The following is a 24809-nucleotide window of genomic DNA, read 5'->3' as shown; positions in this document are numbered from 1 at the left end:
CTTACAAAGTTTTCTACAGGTTTGGACATTCTTGCATCAACAAGACCGTGAATAGTAAAAGAGAAATTGGAATTTTGGAAGGGAGTTTCCAATAATTGGAACAAAAGAAAAACAAGACTAGCCAAAGGTGAACTCAGTTGTCCCCACGCAGGAGACCACAGGGTCCTCCTGCACAGCAAGCACCCACGTACTACCCTAACGCATTGGTCGTTCTAAGCACAGGGATGGAAAGGAAGCCGCTTCCGCTCTGGTGGAGAGAAGTGCTTAGGAGCTGGTGTTTCCCTGGAGGGAGGAATGAAAATCCAGAAAGCAGCTTGGTAGAGGCCGGAGATTTGTAGCATCCTGACAGACTCCACCCCTGAAGCCCATTAGGCGGCCACATCTTCCCTAATGGAAGGGTCCTGAGTTCAAGACTCACAGAGGCAGAAAAATCTCTTCTAGTGACACAGTATTTCAATGGCTTCATTTGGTATATATTTAAAAAAATGTGTGTGCCTATAATCATTAATCAAAAACATTGAAGGAAAAAGAAACAGTCAGAGTTTGAACAACACTGAAGGGTTTTTGTTTGGGAGAGAAAACCAGGAATTCAACCAGTCAGATCACTCACAGTGGTGGGAGTGGATAGCAATTTGTCTCTCATCTTTGGGATCATCCACTGAAGGAAGTAAATAAAATTCTTTGAGAGTCTTCCTCTTGGCAACAGTGGAGCCAAGGAATATTACTTCACTTATTTATTCAGAGATATTTTCTGAAGAAGAAGGGGGAGAAGGAGGACAAGAAGATGAAAGGAAGGAGGAGAAGAAAAGTCCAGGTGTCAGTGGACTCACGTTCTAGTGGGGGGGAGGTACAGTTAAGATAAGCAAGTGACCCAGGAAAATATAGAGCATGTCAGTTCTTAATACATATTGTGAAGAAAAGGGACAGGGAATGGGAGGGTGACTTCATTACAAGATGGCAGTCAAAGAAAGCCTCACTGCCAAGGGGAGTGCCTGGGGTTAGCACCTGGACACCCCTCCTCATGGAGCATCTCGTGCCCATTTCAGGAAGGGGACAGGAATTCGGCCTCCCCACAGCTGTCCAGACCAGTTCAGCCCCTGGGGGCTCCTCAAAGAGCCCCAGGTGGGCTCTTCCTCTCACAGATGAACACTACCTTTCAGGGGAGGTGCAGCCATTGTGGGGTCCCCGGTAGGAGGAGGTTACCCAACTGGGATCACTAGCTCGACTGCACCTGCCGAGAACTTTCAGCCACTCTCCTTACTAATTGGAAAAGGTCCGAGCTGACTAATGAGAAAAGCGAGAGACAGTACTGTGAGAGGAACATGGGGCCATTGGCTGTGAGTTAAGAGAGGTAACGGGAACCCATGTGTATATTTGTGTTTATATAAATTCCAGAAGGGGCAAAATAAAAAAAGGAATAAAGAAGTTCTAGAGGAATGCACAGGAAACTAATGAACGTGTTTATTTATTATCGTTGGGGAAAATGTGCGGTTGAAAACTGTTGAGAACACGATTGTTGTATTCTTTATACGTGCAATTATTAAACCCTAGCAATAGACTGCCTAACAGCAACCCTAACAAATTTTGGCTGTATTCCCACAAAGGGCCACCAGATGGCGGTAGCATCCCTCCTCCTGGCGAGGAGGGAGGGGTCTGTGTTTGGGAGCATCTCTGTGGGCGGATGGCGTCTCTTATTCCCTTAGTTTAGTCTCAGGATTTCTGCCAACACTTGATTCTTCTCAGTATCACCCTTTGTTAAACAAAAGAGAAAATACGTTAGTTAATTGGGCCGACCTTTTCATAAAACTTTTTGGGGGCAGAGACTACGCACACAGAATAACCTACCTCCAAGTACCCAGTACGCAAGCTTCAACAATGGCCAACATTTCACACTTGTTGCTTCACTATTCTGCCTCCTTTGGGCAGGAGGGAGGCAGTGTAAAGAAATCACAAACATGTTATTGCAACCACGGATACTTTTACAAATGTCCTCACATACACAGATCTAAACACAATACAAGTTTTTCACACCTAAGAAAATTAAAAATGATTTGTAACATCATGCAATATGTAGTCCTTCAAAAAAATTCTCAAACGCCTCCAATATTTCCAATAATCTTGTCTGAATTAGGATTCCATTAGATCTACCTTAGTTGCTATGTCTCTTAAAAATATTTTAATTCATAACATTTAACCGAAACCTCCAAGCACAGTTTACTCTTTGGAGAAGGAGTTGAGAAACTATAATCTGCATGATGGGAATCTTCTTTTCATGAATTCATTGCCTGTAGGCCTTTCCTGTGAGAAGTGTTAGGGGAAAAAAATGTTTACTAAGATCATACTGATATTTTTCCATTCAAATTTAAATCAAAATACTTGGGGTGGTGAACACACAATATACAGGTGTATTATAGAATTTTTACCCTTGAAACATATAATTTTATTATCCAGTGTAACCCGATATACTTTTTAAAATTTTAAGTCAAAGGGCTGTTGACATAAGAAAGGTCCAAACCTGTAGAGAACTTTTTAGTTTATTTGAGCCATGCTGTTGACAAATGCAGGGAAGCAAAATCTCAAATGCTCCAGGACACAAGTTTCAGTTTCTTTTTAAACATTTTAAATTAAGGTGGGGACAAAAGATTACATGAGGGTGGGAGAAAGCAAGGCAGGAACTGGATTATAGCCTAGTTAAGATTATTTGAATAGTGGGGGAATTGCCTGAGGGAGTGGGGGATGCTGAGTGGAGGGGGGCAAAGGGGATAATGTCAGGGCAACTGTAATAGCATAAGCAATAAAATATACTTTTTAAGAAAGATTATTTGTCCTCTTGAGGGTGGTTACCTCTTCGGAGGAGCCTGAAAAGAGATATTTCAAAGGTGTGTTAACCTATATGCATAGAAACAATGGACAAGGATTAAGGCATAGGTAAGTATTTAACTAAAGGATTACAGGCCTGGGGCCTGACTAAGCAACATAACCTGCCCAGTTAGGAAATTACATTCAGATCACCCTGTGAAGTAACTTTCTGTAGAACCTCTTTTTGTCCGCGGTTTTTCCCTAGAAATTAAAATCATATTCTCTGACTAGCTAAATATGCCATTTATTTTCTAGCTTTTCATTTCAAATTTTGCTTCTGGTATCATATTCTTCTGGTCCTTCAGTCCCCTTCACTAACCAAAGGAACTTTAAAATAGAAAATGAACATTTACTCCAGAGGACTCTGGGATAAATGCTCTCAAGCCTTTTTGCCTTCATTGGACAGTAAGTATTCGTGTTTTGTCTTGCAATATTCAACATACGAAAATACGGCAAAGGGAAAGCAGTATGTCAAGCACTGGTATTTCTCAGTCTGGAAATTATATCTTCCAATAACTTCCTCTCCAACAAAAATTCAAGAGGAAATAAAACTACTGCCAAATGCAACACAACGCTAAAGAAAAGTGAATAACTAGCAGGATCGACTAGCAGTGCTTATCAAGCTGGGAGCCGGGGACCTCCAGCACCCCAGGGTGAGGCTTCCGGGAGGGCGGGGCCACTGCGGGCGCAGAGCGCAGGCGCGCACACACGGGCCAATTCAAATTGCCCGCGCACCTAGGCCCCGGCTGGGTCCAACACTATCTCACTTAGGTGACCCCAGCGTAGTTGAATTTGGAGTTTAACATTTTCCGATCTTTTCTTAACCTCGAGAAAGGGTTGTAGAGCCCATTTAAATGTAGTAAGTTCCTAAATGGTACTGGAAAGCTAAAGGAGTTCTAGACATCTGAAAGGGTCAAGGTTCTGTGGTTAGTTGATCTCGAGCTTACCTTAACAGCCGCTTCTCAAAGGATTGTTGCCCGGCTTCGCAGACTAAACGAGTTAAGAGGCGCAGCACAGGAGGCCAACTGAGCAGCAGCTCTCTCTGAGAAAATAGGTGGCTCTGAAAAGAGCCTTTGGGTTAAAAGGTGCCTACAGCAGGCACTTACTTGGCGCTGGTGTACTTGGTGACGGCCTTGGTGCCCTCGGACACGGCGTGCTTGGCCAGCTCCCCGGGCAGCAGCAGGCGCACGGCCGTCTGGATCTCCCGGGACGTGATGGTCGAGCGCTTGTTGTAATGCGCCAGGCGCGACGCCTCGCCCGCGATGCGCTCGAAGATGTCGTTGACGAACGAGTTCATGATGCCCATGGCCTTGGACGAGATGCCCGTGTCCGGGTGCACCTGCTTGAGCACCTTGTACACGTACACCGAGTAGCTCTCCTTGCGGCTGCGCTTGCGCTTCTTGCCGTCCTTCTTCTGAGCCTTGGTCACGGCCTTCTTGGAGCCCTTCTTCGGCGCGGGCGCGGACTTGGCTGGTTCAGGCATGGCTGGGAGGAAGGGCCAAAGAAATGGGAAAAAGGAGCGTGAGGCTGCGAGTGTCCTCTCGGTTCACAGCCTCTTAAGGAGGCGGTGAGCAAAGTCGAGTCTGACTGGCGGGAACTCCAGAAACGTCACATGAATATTGTCCAGTCAAAGTAAGCGTATTTCACAACATGGATCCTATTGGTTTAGGTGAAAGGCTGTAACTTTTCGCCAATGACAGAGGTTCACTTTCGAGCCCGGGAACGACTATAAACAGGGCATATCTGGATCTCTTAATCCACTCTAACCCGAACCTATTTTCTAATCCATCATGTCTGGACGCGGGAAGCAGGGCGGCAAGGCGCGCGCTAAGGCCAAGACGCGCTCGTCGCGCGCCGGACTCCAGTTCCCCGTGGGCCGCGTGCACCGCCTGCTCCGCAAGGGCAACTACGCCGAGCGCGTGGGCGCCGGCGCGCCCGTGTACCTGGCGGCCGTGCTGGAGTACCTGACGGCCGAGATCCTGGAGCTGGCGGGCAACGCGGCGCGGGACAACAAGAAGACGCGCATCATCCCGCGCCACCTGCAGCTGGCCATCCGCAACGACGAGGAACTCAACAAGCTGCTGGGCAAGGTGACCATCGCGCAGGGTGGCGTCCTGCCCAACATCCAGGCCGTGCTGCTGCCCAAGAAGACCGAGAGCCATCACAAGGCCAAGGGCAAGTGAACTGGACGATTTGGGTCTTTCTCAACTTTAACCAAAGGCTCTTTTCAGAGCCACCCATATTTCCATTAAAAGAGCTTGCCTGTGTCGTGTTGTAGCCGCTACTTAAAGATGGTTTTTAGCATATTTCACACATGTCAGTACATAAATGCCCGTGAAATGAGATAACTGTACATTTGAAAGTTAAGTGCATGTCACCATCAGAGTAAAACGGACACATACTGTGTATCAAGTGAGTAAAGTGATCAATGCCTCGGGCCCTCAGGGTTAAATACCTCAGGATTTAAACGTGAAGTGCTTAACTCTTCTGGTAGAGTTTAGCATTTGTTTTTATTGGGTAAGAAAATGAAAGTGAGGCATTGATGATACACATTTCCCTCTAGAAAGCAAAACATTGTGAAGAAGTTGCATGAAAAAATGAGGTATTCATATGCATCCTGTATAGACTTATTAAATCTTTGCTAGCCCTAGCATAAATTCTAATATAAATTCTTACAGTAAAAAATGCTGGCCACCGTATATAATGATGACAGACACTGAAATGGCCCCTCGATTTTTTAAAAAACTAAATTTTAGGTCGTGATCAGTACTCTAAGGTGAACTAAGTCAGGTCCAGGGACTAGAGAGAGGGGCAGGGAGCTGGGAGTGTTTTCTTTCGTGTTACTGTTAATTTAATTTACTGGAGCTCCCAGTAACAATGTACCACAAACCGACGGTACTAAACAACAAACACTTGCCCCTCACAGTTCTGGAGTCCGGAAGTCCGAGACCACGATGCTACCGGGGCTCGTTCATTCTAGGGAAGGAGTGTCCAATCTTTTGGTGTCTCTGGGCCACACATTAAATACACAAACACTAACGAAAACTGATGAGGGAAAGAAAGGCTTTAAGTAAATTTATGATTTTGTGTTGGGCCACATTCATAGCCATCCTGGGCCGCATGCAGCCCTTGGGCCGAGGGTTGGATACCCCTGTTCTAGAGCCTTTGAGGGCGAGACTGAAGGGCACTCACAGCTGTGGGTGGTTGCCTGAAGTCGCAGTGTTCCTTGGCCTGCAACACACCTGCAACCTCCACCTTCTTCACAGCCTCCTTGTCTGTGAGCCTGTCCTTTCCTCTTCTTACAGAATGACTGCTGTCTTCAGATTCAGGACCCGTTCTAAATCCAAGATGTTTTCCTCTCGAGATCCTTAATAGTTACACCTGCAAAGACCCCATTTCTAAATAAGGTGGCATGTGGGGATCCAGGTAGACAGGAGTGGGGGTGAGCGGGCACTCTTCAAACCATTACCAGGACTCTGGAAACATTTTCACTAGCGTGTATTTGAGCAAAAATTTGAATAAAACCAGGTAGTAAGTTAGTTTGCTCTTTTGGGTGATGCTGTAAGCATAGAAGATACTACAAACTCCCGAGACCGTCATGTATGTGGAATGTCTAGCGGGCTCCGGGGCTGAGGATGCAGGGGTGGAAAGTGAGTTCAGAGACAGGCAGAGGTCAGGTAAGGAGGAGCTTTAGGATCCTGTAAGGTTTTATATGCCATGCTGAGTTTTCCAAATCATTCTACATGTCAATTCTATGAGGTCTGAAGAAATGGCATAACCTGACTTAGGTTTCTTTGAAAGTTCACTAAGGCAACCACCTGTATGGTGAATACAAACCGTAGAAGGATATAAATTACACATTCCAGTCATCTTTGAGAGATAACCATGGCATGATCTCATGGGTGGCAGTAGACAATGGGTAGGTATAGGATGTATTTTGCAATTGTGACTAATAGTTTATTGCCACATTTGATGTGTCCAGTGTAACAGAAGAAAAAATCGTTTTCCCTGTGCCATTCTGGGTTTTTGGCTGATAGTCCGTGATAAAGACGAAATAACAAGATAAAACCAGAATTTTATCAATTTGTATACCAATATATATGTCACAGATACTCAGGAACAAAGACTAAACTCCCCAAAATGGCCCAAGCCATTTCCACCTTATTTACCATTTCCAGTTAAAGACAAAAGACTGGGTGGGGTGGTCAGAGGCAGGGCAGTCAGGAGAGGCTACCTGGGAGAAGGTAGGTTTTGTCCTGCAGATTAAGTAGGCGCCTTCTCCATTGGTGAGCCTTGGGACTGGGAGTGGGCAAGCTCTTGCAGGCACAGGGAGGGAGATTTCCATTATAGATCTAAATGTCCTTGACAAAAAAAGGAGCTTCCACGTTTTTCAAAGACTTTTTCTGTTGTTTCTCATAATCAGCTGAAAGTGATCCTTACACCAAAGAGGTGTAATTAGGGGTGGTGAATTCTGCTCCCTTTAAAATGAGAAATTATGTAAAGATACAAGAAAAATACCTTGATTGTAAGTATTTATCTTGATATATTAATTTTTAGTATATTAGAAAAAAGCCTGAATAGCACCATGTTTTTATAAAATAATGTTTATAGAAGAATAAATGCTTTCGCTATTAATTTCAGAAACTACAGAGAGTCTTACAAACTTATCCATCCATTGCTAATTTATCACTAGTTTCATACAGGCAAGGAGACTACAGCATGGTGGGAAATTTGCTGATTTTTAAAGTAGAGAAAGGTCTGGAAATGTATTCCAGATAACTAAAGTTGAAGAAATATAGTAAAAAAGGTATACTTTTCCCCCCTTCATTTGAATTTTCTACATATTCCCTAGTAAAAAATTAATTGCTCTTGTTGCAAGTTTTTTTAATTTTTCAAATGACATGTTATCTGGAAAATAGTCTACTGCGGTATACATGGATTGGTAGTATAACTTTTCAGGGAACCAGGACACAGTATGGCAAAGATAAATTTACGCAACCAACGGATAAATTTATTAAGAAAATTTATGTGTTACAAGTGCATAAAATTATTTTTAATATCTTTAAAAGACTCGTGATAAAAGAAATTTTTTGAAAAAAAATTGAGGTGGGAATTTACTGTCAAATACCAAAATACTGTTCAACATTAGAAATAATAATAATACTTCAGCAATAGACATAGACTGATCAGTGGAACAATAAAACTCGAGAACTGTGAGAAATATTCAATATGATAAATTAAGTTCCTCAAATCAGCAGGGAAATATATGATGTCCTGATTAACCAGCTTGTTTTTTTTTTCTTTTTTAAAGTTAATTCTCTGTATCTGGATTGTTGGAATTAGTTTTGAAGTGGTCCTACTCATCATTAGTAAGACACACTAGGAGCTGCTGTGGAAAATAAAAATTGGTAATTTGGTGGAACAGAATTGAACGATATATCTGGAAGATCTTAATATTCTCTGCTTTATTATTCCATCTTGGTCAACTTCTGTGCAGTCAGCATATGGACTATATCTCTCCTATATATTAAGGAGAGAAACATTCCAAAGTTGTGGCCTCAGGCAAACACTGTTAGACAGTACATGTATATACGCAGAGATAAAAACACAGTATTTCCTTCACTGTTTTTGTGTATCCTCTACAATGTTAAGGTTCCGTTGTTTAATTTGGATGAAGCGCAAGGCACATTAAATAAGAATAGAGGGAGAAAAACAGCCAGGGTGTTCAGGATTCAAAATCTTTGAAAAGAACAGAAAAGAAAGAGACCCTACTATAGTAGGTTTTCTGTTTTTAGGCCCCTTCCTGCCACCAAGAACAACTTCCTGCGCGGCTCTTTAGGTTTTCACTCTCGTCCTCCGGGGTTCCCTATAAGATGGAACTGCTGACATTCTTGGCGGATTACGGGTCTTTGTCTTCGGAATGTCTGGTCGCGGGAAAGGCGGGAAAGGTCTGGGCAAAGGCGGCGCCAAGCGCCACCGCAAGGTGCTGCGCGACAACATCCAGGGCATCACCAAGCCCGCCATCCGGCGCCTGGCCCGCCGCGGCGGCGTCAAGCGCATCTCCGGGCTCATCTACGAGGAGACCCGCGGGGTGCTCAAGGTCTTCCTGGAGAACGTGATCCGGGACGCCGTCATCTACACGGAGCACGCCAAGCGCAAGACGGTCACGGCCATGGACGTGGTCTACGCGCTCAAGCGCCAGGGCCGCACCCTCTACGGCTTCGGGGGCTAAGTTACTGTATTTATCACCATAACCTCGTCTCCACCAAAGGTCCTTTTCAGGGCCGCCTACTTTTGGGGAGGAGCTCTGTGCAGCTTTCTTAGTTCGCAGGGATAATGAGGCTGGTAGAACAAAGTAAATTGGAGAAGATGGGGCACAAAGGATTGTAATAGCCCCTGTTTGCGTTTGTCCAGAGTTTCCTGGAAACGGCAACGAACCCTTTAGCTTTGCTCTTTGGAAGTCTCAAATCTCAGTAAATTACTAAACACACCCACAGTCTGCAACTGTTCAGCCGGCCGCCTAGAAACCCAGCCGGTTAAAACGACATAAAGACCAAAACGCTGGGCCTCAATTCGGTGTTTGCCCAGGATAAGCACGGGAAAATCTTCCCACTCCCTTTGCCACCGAAGCCCATTTTGGGTTTACGTGTAACTAAGGGAGTTGCTGATTGTGGGAAGTGAGGGTGGGGCCTTTGTGACCTTTGCCTGTGGCCTTCCCTGTTTCTGGCTCTGGGTTGGAACTGCCTGGAGCCTGATTAACCATGTATCTGAGGCCTGGGGTCTAGATGGTCCTGCCCCTCACTAACCTCATTGGTCCTTTTAATCAGGGGTCTCCAACCTTCGGGCCAGGGACTGGTACCGGGCCGCACAGCAGGAGGTGAGCGAGGGAAGCTTCCTCTCGCTTCCCATTGCTCACATGACCGCCTGAGCTCCACCACCCACTCCGGTCCATGGGAAATTTTCTTTCATGAAACCAGTCCCCGGTGCCAAAAAGGTTTATGACAGGATGAAGGGGTCTTAACAAAGGAATGGAGCTGGTTTGTCCCGTGGTGTTCTTTGGCACAATGTTGCACTAGGCCCAGTACAAGTACTTTCCCGTTTGAACTCTCCAAGGTTTGAGGTGTAATACGTACAAGGAAGTTCCTCTGGCATGGCAGCACTATTTTAAAGTAGCTCCCTTTACATTGTTTACCAACTGCATTACACATTAGAGGCGTCTGAAGTCTTGATCATAAATGCTCTTCTTGTTTACTCTGGTACCATATTAAATACTAAAATGTCAGGAACACACAACATGCTAATAAAATCAACACACAAGTATGGTTACACCACTGTCTCTTCTCAACAGCACCAGCTGTCTGTCCCCGTGCTCCGGGATTCACAAGTGTCCTAATTCTAGTGCTTGCAGTTGACACCTTTTTAACTTCCAATGTACATACTCCTAAACATAGTACTACGTTCACTCAGTTTTGTAAGTATTTCTGTTCCTCCACTGATGTAACATTTATGTACTTCACCCCCAGCTTGAGATATATATATCTACAGCTCTAATATCGACGACTGAGTGGCTCTGAAAAGAGCCTTTGGGTTAAAAGGTGCCTACAGCAGGCACTTACTTGGCGCTGGTGTACTTGGTGACGGCCTTGGTGCCCTCGGACACGGCGTGCTTGGCCAGCTCCCCGGGCAGCAGCAGGCGCACGGCCGTCTGGATCTCCCGGGACGTGATGGTCGAGCGCTTGTTGTAATGCGCCAGGCGCGACGCCTCGCCCGCGATGCGCTCGAAGATGTCGTTGACGAACGAGTTCATGATGCCCATGGCCTTGGACGAGATGCCCGTGTCCGGGTGCACCTGCTTGAGCACCTTGTACACGTACACCGAGTAGCTCTCCTTGCGGCTGCGCTTACGCTTCTTGCCGTCCTTCTTCTGCGCCTTGGTCACGGCCTTCTTGGAGCCCTTCTTCGGCGCGGGCGCGGACTTGGCTGGTTCAGGCATGGTCGAGAAACCCACCAAACTGTGGTGAAAGACAGCAAACTAGTAGCGTAGCGTGACGTGCCCTGTTTATATAAAACTTCACATGCAAATAAGGCGATAAAGCCCTTTGTCTGATTGGTGGATAATCGGAACGTGAAAAAATTCGCTTAGTCCAATCATAACTCAAGAGTCCAAAAGGTATGTTTTCACTGGCCAAGATGAAGCTAAAAAGTTGACCAATGACAAATCTGCTTTTTCGCTCTTAAGATCGTTTATAAAATGTGCCATTCTTGTAGTTTCACTTTTATGCTTAATTGTTGAAAGAGTCCTGAAGTAAAAATGTCAGGACGCGGGAAGCAGGGCGGCAAGGCGCGCGCCAAGGCCAAGACGCGCTCGTCGCGCGCCGGACTCCAGTTCCCCGTGGGCCGCGTGCACCGCCTGCTCCGCAAGGGCAACTACGCCGAGCGCGTGGGCGCCGGCGCGCCCGTGTACCTGGCGGCCGTGCTGGAGTACCTGACTGCCGAGATCCTGGAGCTGGCGGGCAACGCGGCGCGCGACAACAAGAAGACGCGCATCATCCCGCGCCACCTGCAGCTGGCCATCCGCAACGACGAGGAGCTCAACAAGCTGCTGGGCAAGGTGACCATCGCGCAGGGTGGCGTGCTGCCCAACATCCAGGCCGTGCTGCTGCCCAAGAAGACCGAGAGCCACCACAAGGCCAAGTAAGGAGGAACCGGGTTAGGAACTCTGGAAAACAAAGGCTCTTTTCAGAGCCACTCACACTGTCATAGAGAGTTGGTACACACAATCTGCCACATTCTCTTAGCAGTCACCTCCCCTTTCACTTGCGAATTAATCTGAACGAGAATTAGGTTTTGTTTTATTGATTTAGCATATCAGAAGTTACACACATGTTGGTAAGTTCGTGATCCTATTCCTTTGGAGTACGTGTATTTATCTCCTGAGCTCACAGCAGCTCAGCGTGCAACAGAGAATGCAAGCTAGAGAACAGCCTCCGTGCCAGCCCGGTTGGAAGAGGCAAATGCGTAAACGTGTGCTGTCAGGTGATGGATGTGCGGTGAAGAAAATAACAGTGATTAAGCTACAGAGCACAATGGGGCTATTTTAGGTTGAGTAAGTGGAGATAAACTGGGAAGAGAGCAGTGGAAAGGCCGAGTCAGGTACACCTGGTGGCACACTGATGCGATAGTAGTTAGTACTGTGTTGTCACAGCAACCTCGGTTGGAATCTGAGTTAAGGCAGGAGCTTGAGGTTGCAGGTGTACTTTCGCACCCTTTTCAACTGCAGTGCAGACTGCAAAATGCGTGCGAAGTTGCAGAGATTTGTAATCTACCCGGAACCAAGAGAGACAAATGCACATCTCATTGTGCTGCCTTACCACCCGCTTAAGCCAGCCAAACAGCAAGTGCCCCTAGTTTTTTTGTTTGTTTTCCTCTTTCTCTGCAATGCTTCTCTTCCTAACTCTACTCAGGTCCAGTTGGCATTGGCTAGGAGTCCTGAAGAAGAAACTGAGGTAATAAAAACAAAAATAGAAAACTTCCTTTTGAACACGAGAAAATGACTTCAAATGCAGGTCCAGGTTTCCTGTGCCACCTTTCCCAGCAGACTGTTCATGAGTCAGGCACTTCCAAGTATTCTGGCCAGGCAAGTGCTCAGAAAACTGACAATCTGGAGAAAATTGGAGGAACCCTTGAGGGGGGAATCATGGCTCAGAGGAATAGCTCCTGTCTCTAACCTCTTCTGTTTGTACAGTAGAGTTACAAAGGGGCAAGTGGACCGGGCAAGGTGAGTGTGGAGGAGAGTTGACCTGAGGAGGGGAGGTGACCGGAGATAAGCAAGTCCCCAGAGGAGCTTCCATGGGCCCACTTCTCCACAGCACCACACTCTGAGACACACAAATGACACCTCTCCCCTGGACTTGTGGATTGTGGGAGCTCAAAAACTACTGTCTTCTTTCTCCTTTCTTGGTGACAGGCCGACCCACGATTGTGAGCCAGAGCTGGCAGTACGTGGCAGTGGATAGCAAAAGACCCCTTCCGTTTACCTTGGGGAGGGGGAAGGGAGGAAAAACCACCTATTATTGGTTCCACTGGGGGGGTGGAACCCAGGACATTCTGTGTGTGAAGGAGACGTGGTAACGGCTGCGCTATGAAACCACACGCTCCAGAGGCCCACGTTTCTGAGTAAGTACATTAGAAAAAGTTTACATTTATTAGATTCAAAGATAATTTAGGAATGTGTAGTTTTGGTTTTTGTCTTTGTCTTTTTGGTGTTAAATTACATTTCCCGTGCATCTTCCTAGCAAGTAGAGTCATTGTAAACACACGGGAAAAGATTATCTAAAACCACATTCTTAACCCTTGGAACACTTCTATGTTCATCCATTCATTCCAAGATTATTTATTTGGAATAATAAATAATCTTGGAATGTCCACCGCACCACGTGCCCAGTAACTGTCGAGGTGCTGCAGACAGAGCAGTGCTGCGATTAGAACCCTGGTAGGCACCCACCTTACAATGTGGGGTCCACACAACCTGTCACAATTAACAGGTGCTGGAGAAGCGGATCTTTATAAACCGCTCCCATAACCTCCCTTTACTTGTAACTGGGTCAGAACCGGCTGCTGGGGACTGCTCACTGAGTTTTGCTTAGGGTATTTGTGTTTAAAATGAGAGGCAAATAAATGTTTTGCATTGGAGGGGGTCAGAGGATGCCACCCCCCAATACATATGCCTCTGGCATATTGATCATTTTGAATTAAAGGCACTTGAAAACAACAGATGCAAAAACGGGGGGGGGGGGGGCAGGCATTCTGGCCCTTATTTTCCTTTCTAAAAGCAGGAGATAAAATTCCCACGTGAAAGGGTATCTTTCTACACCAGCAGGAAGAAACATTCTTATAACCAGAGACAGGAAGTTGAGACTCAGAGAAATCTGGACCAAAAAAATTAAAAAAAAAAAACAAAAAAAAAACTAACCCTTTTCTTCCTAGTCACTTTTCTACTAACTGCCCTAGCCTCAACGCTTTCGTCTTGTCACGTGATCATGTTTGTCCCGCCTGGTGTGTAAGTGTTGGTTCTCAGAGACTTCACTTTTTTGTGTGGGCTCCCATGTACATGTAAAAATTATTTAATAAAATGTGTATGTTTTTGCCCTATTAGTCTATACCATGTCTTTTTAATTCTCAGGCCCAGAGAGAGACCCTAAGGGAGCAGAGGAAGAATTTTTCCTCCCCTACACAATCTCTCTCCCACTGTCCTTCCCTGTGACACAGCATTGGTATGACAAGTCTCCTGCAAACTCTGGGATCTGCCCTCCACAGCCTTTGTGAGTGTTGGGAGCCTTTCCATACTCAAGTTGCTGGTGATGCCACCAGGCTAAGGAAGGTTGTCTGTGGGCCACAGATCCTAGCAGCTCCTTTGTGTTGTCCAAGGCCTTCTCAATTTCATTCCTTAGGATCAAATTACAGTAGACTTAGACACTGATAGACGGAGGGTGATTATACCAAATCCATGGTGAGCTAGGATCGTGGTAGAAAGATTCAGCCACGCACCTATGAAATACTGGCTGTCAATGTTTTTTCCCAGGCTTTGGTAAGGAGAGAGAAAAATAATCAAATAGCCTGAGTGCAAAACAGAAACTCGTAGGTTTTCTGGTACCATTGAGAGTGGTCTCCAGTTCTCATTGAATAAGATGAATTAGAAGGTAAGATCAAGCAAGGATCAAATCCATGTTGATATAATTATAAACTTTAAGTTCAAAGGGTTGCCACTCACTCATCGAAGCAACATAGAACAACTCATGTATTTTTCTTGTAAGAACCAAAGTACTGTTTACAGTTTGGGGAGCCCAGGAGAGACTGCACAGATCCCTGAAACACTGGCCCAGGCTTACAGGAATATAAACAAAAACACGTTTTATTCAACACATAATCATATGAACTGTGAGGAGGCTAAGATAAAGAAGTGCAGGGTGCTAAGTGAGCACCCACGCACCCTGGATACCCTTAGCAACCCAAAATTTGGGGCACTAGAAGACATGACTCCAACGGATTGTCACATAAGAACCATACACTTGTCTAGATATGCAGGTTGATCAATGTTTCAAATGTGAAAAGGAAAATCTGTACATTTTTGAGAGAAAATTTATAACTTAGTAGCAGAGAAAGACCCTTTAAGCATAACCTCAAAGTACAAATCATAAGGGAGGAAAAAGACAAATCCTTAACAAAATCAAGTTCCTGCAACTAACCACGGGTCTGTGCATAGCAGGTAAAAGCCATGACGGGTGTACACATGGCAACATAGATGGGTCTTAAAGTCACAATGCTTTTTTAAAGGCATACGAATATATACTATACCATTTACATAAATGTGTAATATATGCACACACACAAAAAGTCAAATTTGTCCAAAAAATGCATGTGATCAAAACGATGCTGATGCACGATAAACAAGTTAGAAACGTTGCTTATGGGGAGTGGCAGCAAGCGGGACACGGGGACAACGGGAATACGTGAGTCCAAACCCTCCGCTCAGATTTACAGTCTCTGAGGACAGGAACCAAGTCAGTTCAAGAGCAGATCAGGACGGGGCCCAGCGGCGTTTCCTCCTGCTGCCCCACGCGGAGCCGGAGCCACCGATCACCGAGGCCCAGACTGTCCTTGAAGGAGGGGCCTGACGGCGCCTGGTCTGGGCGAGATGCTAGTCTCCTCCGCATTCGTATGTCCTCGGCTTTGCTTCCTTTCTCATGCAGGTTACATGAGACAAAAAGAGCGTGACAGTCTTGCCACGTGCAGTGAATTAGCTCAGAAGGTAGCACCGTGGGCTCTGTCACCTGGCGACAGCGGAATTGGTTCTGGCATCGCTTGTTTGCTTCGGGTTTGGAGACCAAGTTTTTAAAACTTGCTTTCTTTACCTTCCTCTAGAATACAAATTCTATAGAAGAAGGTTTTGTCTGTTTGTTTGCTGATCTACCTCCAATACCTAGACGAGTACCTGAGACACAATAGTGACTCAACATTTGTGGACAAAAAGATTTACGTAAATAATAAATTTAAAATGTGATGCAATAACCATCATTTCCTCTAGAGGGCAACAGTCACCATGAAATAGGAATTTCATTCATTTGAATTTAAGATTTTTAAAAATACTGCAATACAGAATGCATTTTTTTTAGTGTTGATGTTTCTGCTTTAGAATGAATTCAAAAACAAGATGTGTTCTCTGTCACAGAATCAAGTAGGTCTGGCAAATTACTATATTTCACAGAAAAAGTTACAAATGTGATATAACTGAACATCTACCTAAAAGGGGGCCCTGTGGCTTAGCTGGTCAAAGCGCCTGTCTAGTAAACAGGAGATCCTGGGTTCGAATCCCAGCGGGGCCTGCTTGTTCGGTTTTGTGTTTTCAACAGGGCGCATGCCATTAAATAAGGTAGAGCGGCATGAAGGAATTTATATAGTTGATCAAACCTATACTGAATTATTCTTTCAATTATAGAGGGTCTCTTGACAGCTAATTGCATCACAACATGAGGGACTGGCATGAAGGAGAAATGACCATGGTTTCTGTAGTTGATAGAAAAGGATGAGTTTCAAAGGCAAAAATAAATGTATGGGACTACATCAAATTAAAGAGCTTCTGCACAGCAAAAGGAACTTCAAAATATATAAAGAACTCATATAACTCAGCAACAACAAAACAAACAATCCAACTTTTTTTAAAAATGGGCGGAGGACCTGAACACTTTTTCCAAGAATACATACAAATGGCTAACAGATATATAAAAAGATGCTCGACTTCACTAGCTAGGAAAATGCAAATCAAAACCAAAATGAGATACCACCTCACACCTGTTACAATGGTTACTATCAATAAGACTGGAAATAACTGTTGGGGAGAATGTGGAGAAAAGGGACCCTCATTCACTGTTGGTGGGAATGTACAGCCACTATGGAAAACAGTATGGAGGGTCCTTTAAGAATTAAGAATAGAGTTACCATATGACCCAGCAGACCCTCTTCTGGATATCTATCTCAAAACAAAAAACAAAAAAACAACCCCCCCCACACACACATTTATTTGTAAAGGTACATGTGCCCCTATGTTCATTGCAGCATTATTCACAGTGGCCAAGACATGGATGAGTAGGATGCACTGGCTGTTAGCACGTTTTGCATGCCACAGGACCAACCAAAATTCCTTGTTAGAGGTGTTATGTTTGTTCTATATGTCTGACTTTCAGCGGCTCTTTTGCTTTTTAAAATTATGAGCAATAAAGTAATTACAACCATTTTGAGTCTTTCGTCATCTATACAGAGTTATTTTGTTTACTTTCAAGCTTCCCTGAGAGCGCCTGCAGTACACAAAGGACTGAACGCGTCACAGAAAAGACGCCCGCTCAGCTGCTGCTGGGCACAGGTCCCTGGTGGCCTGGTCTGCCGCGCCCTTCTGTACGCGAACTCGCTAAGTACATCATCTAACACACAATGGAGTATTAAGTACCCTTTATTAACATTTTGAGTTTTCCCCGGCGTTGCCTTCGAGCGGGTCACTGTCCCTCGCCTGGAGTAGGCAGCACCCGCCACGCAGAGGGAACCCTGCCTTCCCGGGTTTCTTGAGCGCCCACATGTCCCTGGCAGAGCCTTTACGTACGTCATTGCGTAATCAGGACAAGGGGTGAAATTGTCCTGGGAGCCGAGGAGAGCAGCAGATGGCGGAGGCAGTGCTATCCGCCCCCTCTCGTGTCACTCAAATCTTAAATGACCGGGGAAACGGTCACATGTCACCGCAGGTCTGAGCTCCGGGCCAGGGCCCAGAAAAGAAACACTGAGCTCTGACCCCAGACGACAAGATCAGGAATCTGCGGCCCTCACACCGCAGGTACCGTCCGGAGCCCACCGAGTCAGAGGACCAGGGAAGGAAGATCTTTCTCCAACTCCTTCACAAGTCTTCCCTCAAGCTTTGCATAGAGTGGTGCGAGGGGTCCTTTCTATAGTATTTCTCATAGACTAAACAAAACAAAACAAACAGAAAAGCCAAATCGTTCTGTGGCGGCGAGCTAAATAAATGTCTTTAATCCGATGTGAGCAGTGACCACAGACACACGGAAAAATACGGTTGGCCCGTACGGGGATCGAACCCGCGACCTTGGCGTTATTAGCACCACGCTCTAACCAACTGAGCTAACCGGCCGCCGTATGCAAAGCTGCCTTTCTTTAGCCTTTCTAAAGTTTTGCATGACTAAGGTCACGACATTGTTTTTTCACAAAAAACTGAGAAATGTGTATAAATACGTTGAAATTTCTGAAATCAAGTGCATTTCAGGAAAACTGTGTTCCCGCCCGGTTTCGAACCGGGGACCTTTCGCGTGTGAGGCGAACGTGATAACCACTACACTACGGAAACTCCTGCTGGGTGCTCCTGCCCCTCCCATGTAGGAAGGAGGAGAGTGACTGTGAGGCCTGGATTTACTTTCATTTTAAATGTGTAAACACCTGTAGCCACCAATTTCTTCAATGTTGGCAGTTGGTTTCCATGAAATAAGTTACATGTTTATTAACTTTCTTCAGTTCTGGCTTAAAACAAAGCCTACCTTGGGTATCACACCAATCCTTCAGTCATTTGGTTTTTAAAGTTTTGCTGCTACTCTTTATTTTCCAATTATCGTTCTTCTGTGTTTATGCCTTAACAACGGCACCTCTTTTTACTTTGTTAGTGTGGGTCGTTGAGTAGGGAGACCTCAAAAGCCTGCCTTTCATGTGCTGTTAGTATAAGTAGGCCTGTCTGTGACTTACTGTGATTTGTCACGGTGCTGGAGGCCCAGAATAGTATAGGAGGCAATGAACAGGATGCCGTCATTTATGTCAGACTAAAAGCCTAGAGGCCTCTAGCGTTCACCCTAAACTTTAATCTTCGTGAACGCATGAGAGAGAGCTGAGGTGCTTCCAAGTAGAGGTGGGATGTGTACACTGGCTCACCTGATAGCAGTGGGGTGGAGATGGGTCTTTCATGCATGAGAAAGTGCAGCTCAAGATCAGTATTTATAATGAATTGCTCAAGGCCACGTGTGGGCCAGCTATGAGTATGGAACCCCTGGGATCAACATCCTCCAAAGGAGACTGAAACATGTGCTGAATATCACAGGACAGACTGGTCAGGGCAGGAGGCCAGAGGATGCCTCCTTCGTTGCGCACCCCGGCAGAGGGGAGGGTGCGCCCCTAAAGAAAAGATGTCTTACTGCTAAGGGAGTAGCAGCAAATATCATCTCATCAGGGGGCAGGAGACTCATGGTAACTGGAGAAAGTATAAAAGAATAAAATTGCCCACCCTGGGGGAGTGTCAGAAAACTTTATAGGGCCCAGATAATTAGAGAATGCCAACCTCCTGGAAAGGGCCGGATGACTGAGAAAGCCCCACCTTGACATCTGGGTACATGCACCTAGACTGAGGCTGAACTGCAGCAGAAGACCCAGGCACAACCCACTGCATGAGGACCAAACCCAAGCAACAGGTCTACCCCTGGGGAAAGGCAACAGACCACTGAGAGGTCCTCTCTGAAGCACATGCAGGCAGGCGAGGCCTAAAGTCCAGGGTAGAGCAAAAACACTAGAAAGCACTCCAGCAAACCAAACTCCAACCTAAACCCAAAGTAACGCCAGAGGAATTTGAAGCCAGATACACACCAAAAGCAGTCACAACAACAATAATCACAAAAATATCCCAACTCCTGCTTGAATTGACTCAGCCTCATACATTAATAGCCTTAATAACAAAACAAGACATGCCCATTTCCAGGCATAGACACTATCTACCTCACCCTCTACAGTCCTACACACTATGTCTGACGGCAAACGAAAAATTATCAGATAAGAAAAAACAATGTATCGTCAAGAGAAATAACAACAGAATGAGATTCAGATATGCCCCACACGCTGGAACTATCAGGAAATCTAAAATACCCATGATTAATATTTTAAAGGCTCTAGTGGAAAAGATGGACCATGTACGTAAACAAGAGAAATTTCAGTAGATTGTTGGAAACTAAAAATCAAATTGATATGCTAAAAACTGAAAACACACACATACTAACAGAGATCAAGAATGCTTTTAAAGATTTTTCTACAGGAACTACTATAAAGGACACATGGACAAAATCAAGGGGGAGGGTGGAGGTGGGGGAGGGAGGGGGGTTGGGCTGGGGTGGGGTGGAGGGATAGGGAGAAAAGGCATACAACTGTAATTGAATAACATTAAACATTTTTTTTAAAAGAATGCTTTTAAAGATTTTATTTATTTATTTATTTACTTACTTACTTATTTAAAGAGAGGGAGAGGGAAGGAGAAAGAGAGGGAGTTTTGTATGCGTCCCAACAGGAACCTAGGCATGTTCCCTGACCAGGACTGGAACTAGGAAGCTTTCACTCTGCAGGACGATGCCCAACTAACTGAGCCACACCTGTCAAGGCAAAGAATTTCTTTAATATGCTAGTAAACTCTATGAAACTGAGGAAGAAGTGATGAACTTGAAAGCAGGTGATTAGTTGCTACCAAGCTGAAATACCAAGAAAAAAAAGAATGAAAAATAAAAAGAGCATTGAAGAGTTATCGATTAATGTCAAATGGTCTAATATATTTATAATTGGATTCCTAGAAGGTGAAGAAAGAGCAGAAAAAAATATTTGAAGATCCAATGAGAAATTTCACAAAGTAATGAAATACATCAAACCACGACTCCAAACAGGTCAGAGAAGCGCAAGCGATTCATATAGGAGAGAAGAAAAAACTCTATTTACACCATATTTAAACTGCTGACCACCCCCCCAAAAAAGAGAGAGTGGTAATATTGAAGGCACCCAAAGACACAATACATATTACATATAGCTGAAAAAAGATAAAAAGAACAGAAGACTTCTCATCAGAAGTTAGGTATGCCAGAAGACAATGGAATGACATTTTAAAGTGCTGAGGGACCAAGTTAAAACAAAACAAAACTTTTAACCTACAATTCTTCACCAAACAAAAAATATTTTCCAAAAATGAAGAAAAAAAGATATTTTCAGACACACACACACAAAAAACAAACCCTGAAGAGTATGTTACTAGCAGACCTCTAAATAGGAAATATTGTAAGAAGTTCTTTGGGAAGAAGAAATATGAGATCAGAGAGATACAAAGGAAATAATATCTACACAAATGGTTACAATGTAGGTGCAAATAAGAAAATTTCCCAATTTTAATCACACTAAAAATAATTGATTACATAAAGCAAAAGCAGTAGAAACATGCTGTACAGTAACAGTGTACATGAAAGCAAAATGTATGACAACAATAAAACAAAATATAGGAGGGAGTAAGTGTCTCACACTACACAGGAACAGCATGATATTATTTGAAAGCAGACTGATTAATTGTAGCTGTGTATAGAGAATCCCAGGGAATACACTAAAGATTGTTTTAAAAGACAAACACTTGACATAAAGTCAAATCATGAAAAATGTTCATATATTTCAAGAGAGGAAGAAAGACTTAAGAAGAAACAGAGCAAAAGGAAAACAGAAAGCAACCAAGATCGACTTTAATACAAGTACGTCAGTAATTACATTATATGTAAGTTACCCAAAGCCAACAATTTTAGAAAGATTTGAAAAACGTTTTAGATTTGTTCAAGTAATTAGTTTCAGGTAAAATACCTCCTGAATGAAACCTACCGGGAGTGGGGTTCGAACCCACGCGGACATATATCCATTGGATCTTAAGTCCAACGCCTTAACCACTCGGCCATCCCGGTGGCAGAACTGAGGCTATTTCTTAAATATTATCAAGTTAGCACTAATTAGATTTGCTAGTTCCTGGAAGATTTTGAATAATAAACTTGTGAGACCATTTGACCCTTAAGCAGTAGAAAACACTCGGTGCCCTGCACCCACCCCCAACCTCACCCCGCAAGGTGGTCAAAAGAAAGTGAGCCCAACTTGCCCTGCAAAGTTGGCTCTTCAGTGATGCCCACTGTCCACAAAGGCCGAGGCTCTGGGGGACTACTCTGCAGTAACCGGCTGACCCCAGGGGCAGGAGAGCTTGTCGGGGAACTTAGTCTCTGCGAGTGAGAGCGGACGTGCTCAGCAAGGAAAGCTGAGGACTAATCCCCAGTCGTAAAAGTACATGTGGGTGATCGCTGTAGACTTCTTCCAAAATATTCATTTACACCAAAGCCAAGAGTTCTTTGGATGGAAATAGAAATTGTCATGTTCTTCTCAAAACAGTCGACTCTTCCCTGCCCATCGCATTCACGTTAAATCTAAATTCCTACTGTGGAAGGTCTCCCTGAGCCCTGTACCCCCTACACGTCATTTTACTTACTGTCAGTGGGACGAATTTCCACGAGAAAAAGGAAGAAAAGCGAGCTCTGGTTCACAACTAGAATCGGAGCTCTCAGACCCACTCAGGCTCTGGTCCAGGTTCACCCGGTGCAGGAATATGCTCTCCATTCTTCGGCCCTTCGACCTTCTCCCGTTTAAGTCACATTGCTTCCCTCAGCGAGTATTTCCCGACCATTGAGACTGGAGAGGATGCCCCTATTCTGTGAGAAATCCCTGGGACTTTCATAGTTGTTGTCATTCCATGCAGCAACTTTATTGTAACTAAGTCACTACGTACAAACATCATTTCGATCAGCTTGGGGACCCCTTCCCTCATGGCGAGTTTGTGGACAAGACACTTTACTCAGCGCCTTCTGGGGCAGGAGGGGGGCGGGGAGGGGATTAGAAATTCGTGGAAGGCAGGCAGCTTCGGTCCCGGGAGGGACGGTGACTTGGGACAGTGAAAATGGGGTGAACCCCGGAGGTCACCTTCCTGTTGTGAGACGTCCCGAGCACATAAGACACAAGTGTTCACGTCCCAGAGCAATGACAATGGAGACAGAGAACGGGACAGAAAAGTGTGACGACAGACAGACGGACTCGCAGCCCCTCCCCTTTGCTGGCTGACTAGGTCTGGCTCACCCCCGCTGCAAGCCTTCTGCCTTTGTCCTCTGAGCTCGGCCAGTCGGCCCGGCTCCTGAAGGGTAATTACAGTCACCGACAGACGGGGATCGGAGGAATGAGCGCAGAACATACCGCGACATTTCTCGAAATGAAATTTCCCAGGCGCCTGAGCTCCCCGCCCGGTGCTCGGACAGTAGCCGGGGCCCCGGGAGCGGCTGGTGCTGAATGACGGGCTCAGACTCGTGGACGCCGGGAGCGCGTTTGAAGTTTCCTTTACCTTATTCTAAAGTGCTGGCGAAACCGAGCAGCCCAGTTTCCGTAGTGTAGTGGTTATCACATTCGCCTAACACGCGAAAGGTCCCCGGTTCGAAGCCGGGCGGAAACATAATCATAACCTTCTCTTTTGTTCCAGAAATTTTCTATCTGAATCTCTTTACGTCTATTTCCACCAAATCTGAAATTTTCGCTGTCTATTTACAGTCCCGGACTTTACGTTACAAGAACTATATAACAAGACCTCACCTAGCTAAACAGGAAATCTTCCGCCGTGTCCGTCCGGGTAGAGCCGATGGCGCCTGGGCGCAGTGCAGTCCTGAGACGGAGGCGGTACCCCTCCGCCCTGGACAGGACAGAGAGCGAACAGCCCGGAGACAGCAGTGTGGCTGATGTGTGCAGGAGGGTCAAGAAGCCACTGTAACTGCGCAGGATGGGCCGAGTAGGCAGAGGTAGCAGAATGAAAAGCACGTGGAGCCTTGTGAGGCCACTGTTTCAGGACTTTGGTCTTTACTCTGATAAAATGAGACACTGGATTTTAAGCAGTGAAGAGAATCTACATGACTTAGGGCCCACCATCCGTAACAAATTATTTCTAGCTGAACTGATGCACAAAGGTCAAAATGAAAACTGTCTTTTTATTACCCAGTTATGTACTCCATATATTCCAGTGTCGTATCCCCAACTCTGCCATCATCCACACTATGATCATGGCCCGTCCTCACCCTGTCCTTAACTTCATCTCTGCTCTTCTCCCCATCACTGAACTGAAAGTTAAACTCCGAGATAAAATTGGTGTTTTTAATGTACATTACTTGGATATTGAGAGAGACAGGAAGGAAGGAAGGAAGGAAGGAAGGAAGGAAGGAAGGAAGGAAGGAAGGAAGGAAGGCGGGAGGGAGGGAGGGAGGGAGGGAGGGAGGGAGGGAGGGAGAGAGAGAAAGAACAGACTTTGTTTTTAGGTCAAAGTAAAATGCTGTGAACATAAACTAATCACACACTTGGAAAAAAATGGATTGTTCTGTAACCATAACAAGTAGCCACCAGAACTGATCTTAAACCAAGTCCATCTATCATCGATAATCGTCTTGTGAACATGTTTGGAAGACAATCAATCACTTTCAACCCCAGCCTCATGAAAGACAGCCAGGGAGAGATGGACGAAGTTCAATAAACATCTTTTGAGTGCCAAACAACATAATCTCTCCCAAATAGCCAGGTCTGTCAGCCACTCAGTCCATGAAAGTCCTGAATTCCAGTGTACCCTGACCCCCAAACATCAGCCACTGACTCTCTGGAAGGGACTGTGATTTACTGACATCACTCTCTCCTTAAATGAGCTTCGGCTTTAACTTCACCACCTTTTGAAAATGCCCCTTTGTCAAATCTGAAACATCTAAATGTCATTTTTTGCTGGGATTATACTTGTCACTAATTTTTCACTTCTGAAATTCTTGTGTATTCTATACAGTAATATGGCCTTTACAAGCACATCGTTTTGTCATAAATGGTGAATTTGGTAGGCTTTTGTTCCTTTATATAGGTGTATTAATCAGATTCGCAAACAAAATCCCAACTTTTGAAAACACGCTCTGACTTGCTCTGCAAATACAATATTTACCCAATGCCACGTGTGTTCAGAACTGTCCTTGGTGCTGAAGATCCAGATGAAGAAAAAAAATCTGTCCTCGTGGACAAAA

General features: G+C 45.1%; 5 protein-coding genes and 5 non-coding genes across 12 annotated transcripts; 5 read left to right on the top strand and 5 right to left on the bottom strand.

Moving 5' to 3' along the window:
* Positions 1-1445: 1445 nt before the first annotated feature.
* On the bottom strand, positions 1446-10608 carry LOC112313685 (histone H2B type 1-K). 2 transcript variants are annotated; one of them, XM_045203769.2, is made up of 4 exons: positions 10476-10608; positions 3966-4344; positions 1846-1916; positions 1446-1750 (listed from the first exon to the last, which is right to left on the bottom strand). In XM_045203769.2, exons 2-4 carry the CDS (start codon positions 4340-4342, stop codon positions 1746-1748), a joined length of 453 nt encoding a protein of 150 aa, XP_045059704.1. In that variant the 5' UTR covers positions 4343-4344; positions 10476-10608; the 3' UTR covers positions 1446-1745. The 2 variants fall into 2 exon arrangements, 1 of the variants encoding a protein (XP_045059704.1); XR_002975717.4 differs by lacking the exon at positions 10476-10608 and having other exon boundaries at positions 3807-4471.
* Positions 4545-5127, top strand: LOC112313638 (histone H2A type 1). Its single transcript, XM_024570238.4, has one exon. It carries the CDS (start codon positions 4650-4652, stop codon positions 5040-5042), a length of 393 nt encoding a protein of 130 aa, XP_024426006.1. The 5' UTR covers positions 4545-4649; the 3' UTR covers positions 5043-5127.
* Positions 5226-10876, bottom strand: H2BC12 (H2B clustered histone 12). 2 transcript variants are annotated; one of them, XM_045203773.2, is made up of 2 exons: positions 10476-10876; positions 5226-6240 (listed from the first exon to the last, which is right to left on the bottom strand). In XM_045203773.2, the coding sequence occupies exons 1-2, from the start codon at positions 10850-10852 to the stop codon at positions 6228-6230; spliced, it is 390 nt and encodes a 129-aa protein (XP_045059708.2). In that variant the 5' UTR covers positions 10853-10876; the 3' UTR covers positions 5226-6227. The 2 variants fall into 2 exon arrangements, with proteins under 2 accessions (XP_045059708.2, XP_053771672.1); XM_053915697.2 differs by lacking the exon at positions 5226-6240 and adding an exon at positions 8871-8994.
* On the top strand, positions 8772-9601 carry LOC123480762 (histone H4). The gene has a single exon (XM_053915699.1). The coding sequence runs from the start codon at positions 8780-8782 to the stop codon at positions 9089-9091; it is 312 nt and encodes a 103-aa protein (XP_053771674.1). The 5' UTR covers positions 8772-8779; the 3' UTR covers positions 9092-9601.
* Positions 10877-11165: 289 nt separating the features above from the next.
* LOC112313665 (histone H2A type 1-H) lies at positions 11166-11557 on the top strand. The gene has a single exon (XM_024570266.3). The coding sequence runs from the start codon at positions 11171-11173 to the stop codon at positions 11555-11557; it is 387 nt and encodes a 128-aa protein (XP_024426034.2). The 5' UTR covers positions 11166-11170.
* Positions 11558-16167: 4610 nt separating this feature from the next.
* On the top strand, positions 16168-16241 carry TRNAT-AGU (transfer RNA threonine (anticodon AGU)). The gene has a single exon. It is a non-coding gene; the product is annotated as a tRNA-Thr (tRNA).
* Positions 16242-17975: 1734 nt separating this feature from the next.
* TRNAI-AAU (transfer RNA isoleucine (anticodon AAU)) lies at positions 17976-18049 on the bottom strand. The gene has a single exon. It is a non-coding gene; the product is annotated as a tRNA-Ile (tRNA).
* Positions 18050-18189: 140 nt separating this feature from the next.
* On the bottom strand, positions 18190-18262 carry TRNAV-CAC (transfer RNA valine (anticodon CAC)). The gene has a single exon. It is a non-coding gene; the product is annotated as a tRNA-Val (tRNA).
* Positions 18263-21561: 3299 nt separating this feature from the next.
* On the bottom strand, positions 21562-21644 carry TRNAL-UAA (transfer RNA leucine (anticodon UAA)). The gene has a single exon. It is a non-coding gene; the product is annotated as a tRNA-Leu (tRNA).
* Positions 21645-23148: 1504 nt separating this feature from the next.
* Positions 23149-23221, top strand: TRNAV-AAC (transfer RNA valine (anticodon AAC)). The gene has a single exon. It is a non-coding gene; the product is annotated as a tRNA-Val (tRNA).
* Positions 23222-24809: the final 1588 nt, after the last annotated feature.

The sequence above is a fragment of the Desmodus rotundus genome, chromosome 12 (genome assembly GCF_022682495.2).
Source record: "Desmodus rotundus isolate HL8 chromosome 12, HLdesRot8A.1, whole genome shotgun sequence".
Taxonomy (NCBI): Eukaryota; Metazoa; Chordata; class Mammalia; order Chiroptera; family Phyllostomidae; genus Desmodus; species Desmodus rotundus.
Note: the sequence above shows the minus strand (reverse complement) of the source record. Positions and strands in the feature narration are given on the sequence as shown.

Bases quoted from the DNA above. Each gene is read 5' to 3' on its own strand.
- LOC123480762 (XM_053915699.1), top strand. From the start codon at position 8,780: ATGTCTGGTCGCGGGAAAGGCGGGAAAGGTCTGGGCAAAGGCGGCGCC.
- LOC112313638 (XM_024570238.4), top strand. From the start codon at position 4,650: ATGTCTGGACGCGGGAAGCAGGGCGGCAAGGCGCGCGCTAAGGCCAAG.
- LOC112313685 (XM_045203769.2), bottom strand. From the start codon at position 4,342: ATGCCTGAACCAGCCAAGTCCGCGCCCGCGCCGAAGAAGGGCTCCAAG. The intron at 1,917-3,965 runs GTAAGTGCCTGC...TCCTGCCCAAAG, and splicing joins ACCAAGTACACCAGCGCCAA to GAGGCAGAATAGTGAAGCAA.
- H2BC12 (XM_045203773.2), bottom strand. From the start codon at position 10,852: ATGCCTGAACCAGCCAAGTCCGCGCCCGCGCCGAAGAAGGGCTCCAAG.
- LOC112313665 (XM_024570266.3), top strand. From the start codon at position 11,171: ATGTCAGGACGCGGGAAGCAGGGCGGCAAGGCGCGCGCCAAGGCCAAG.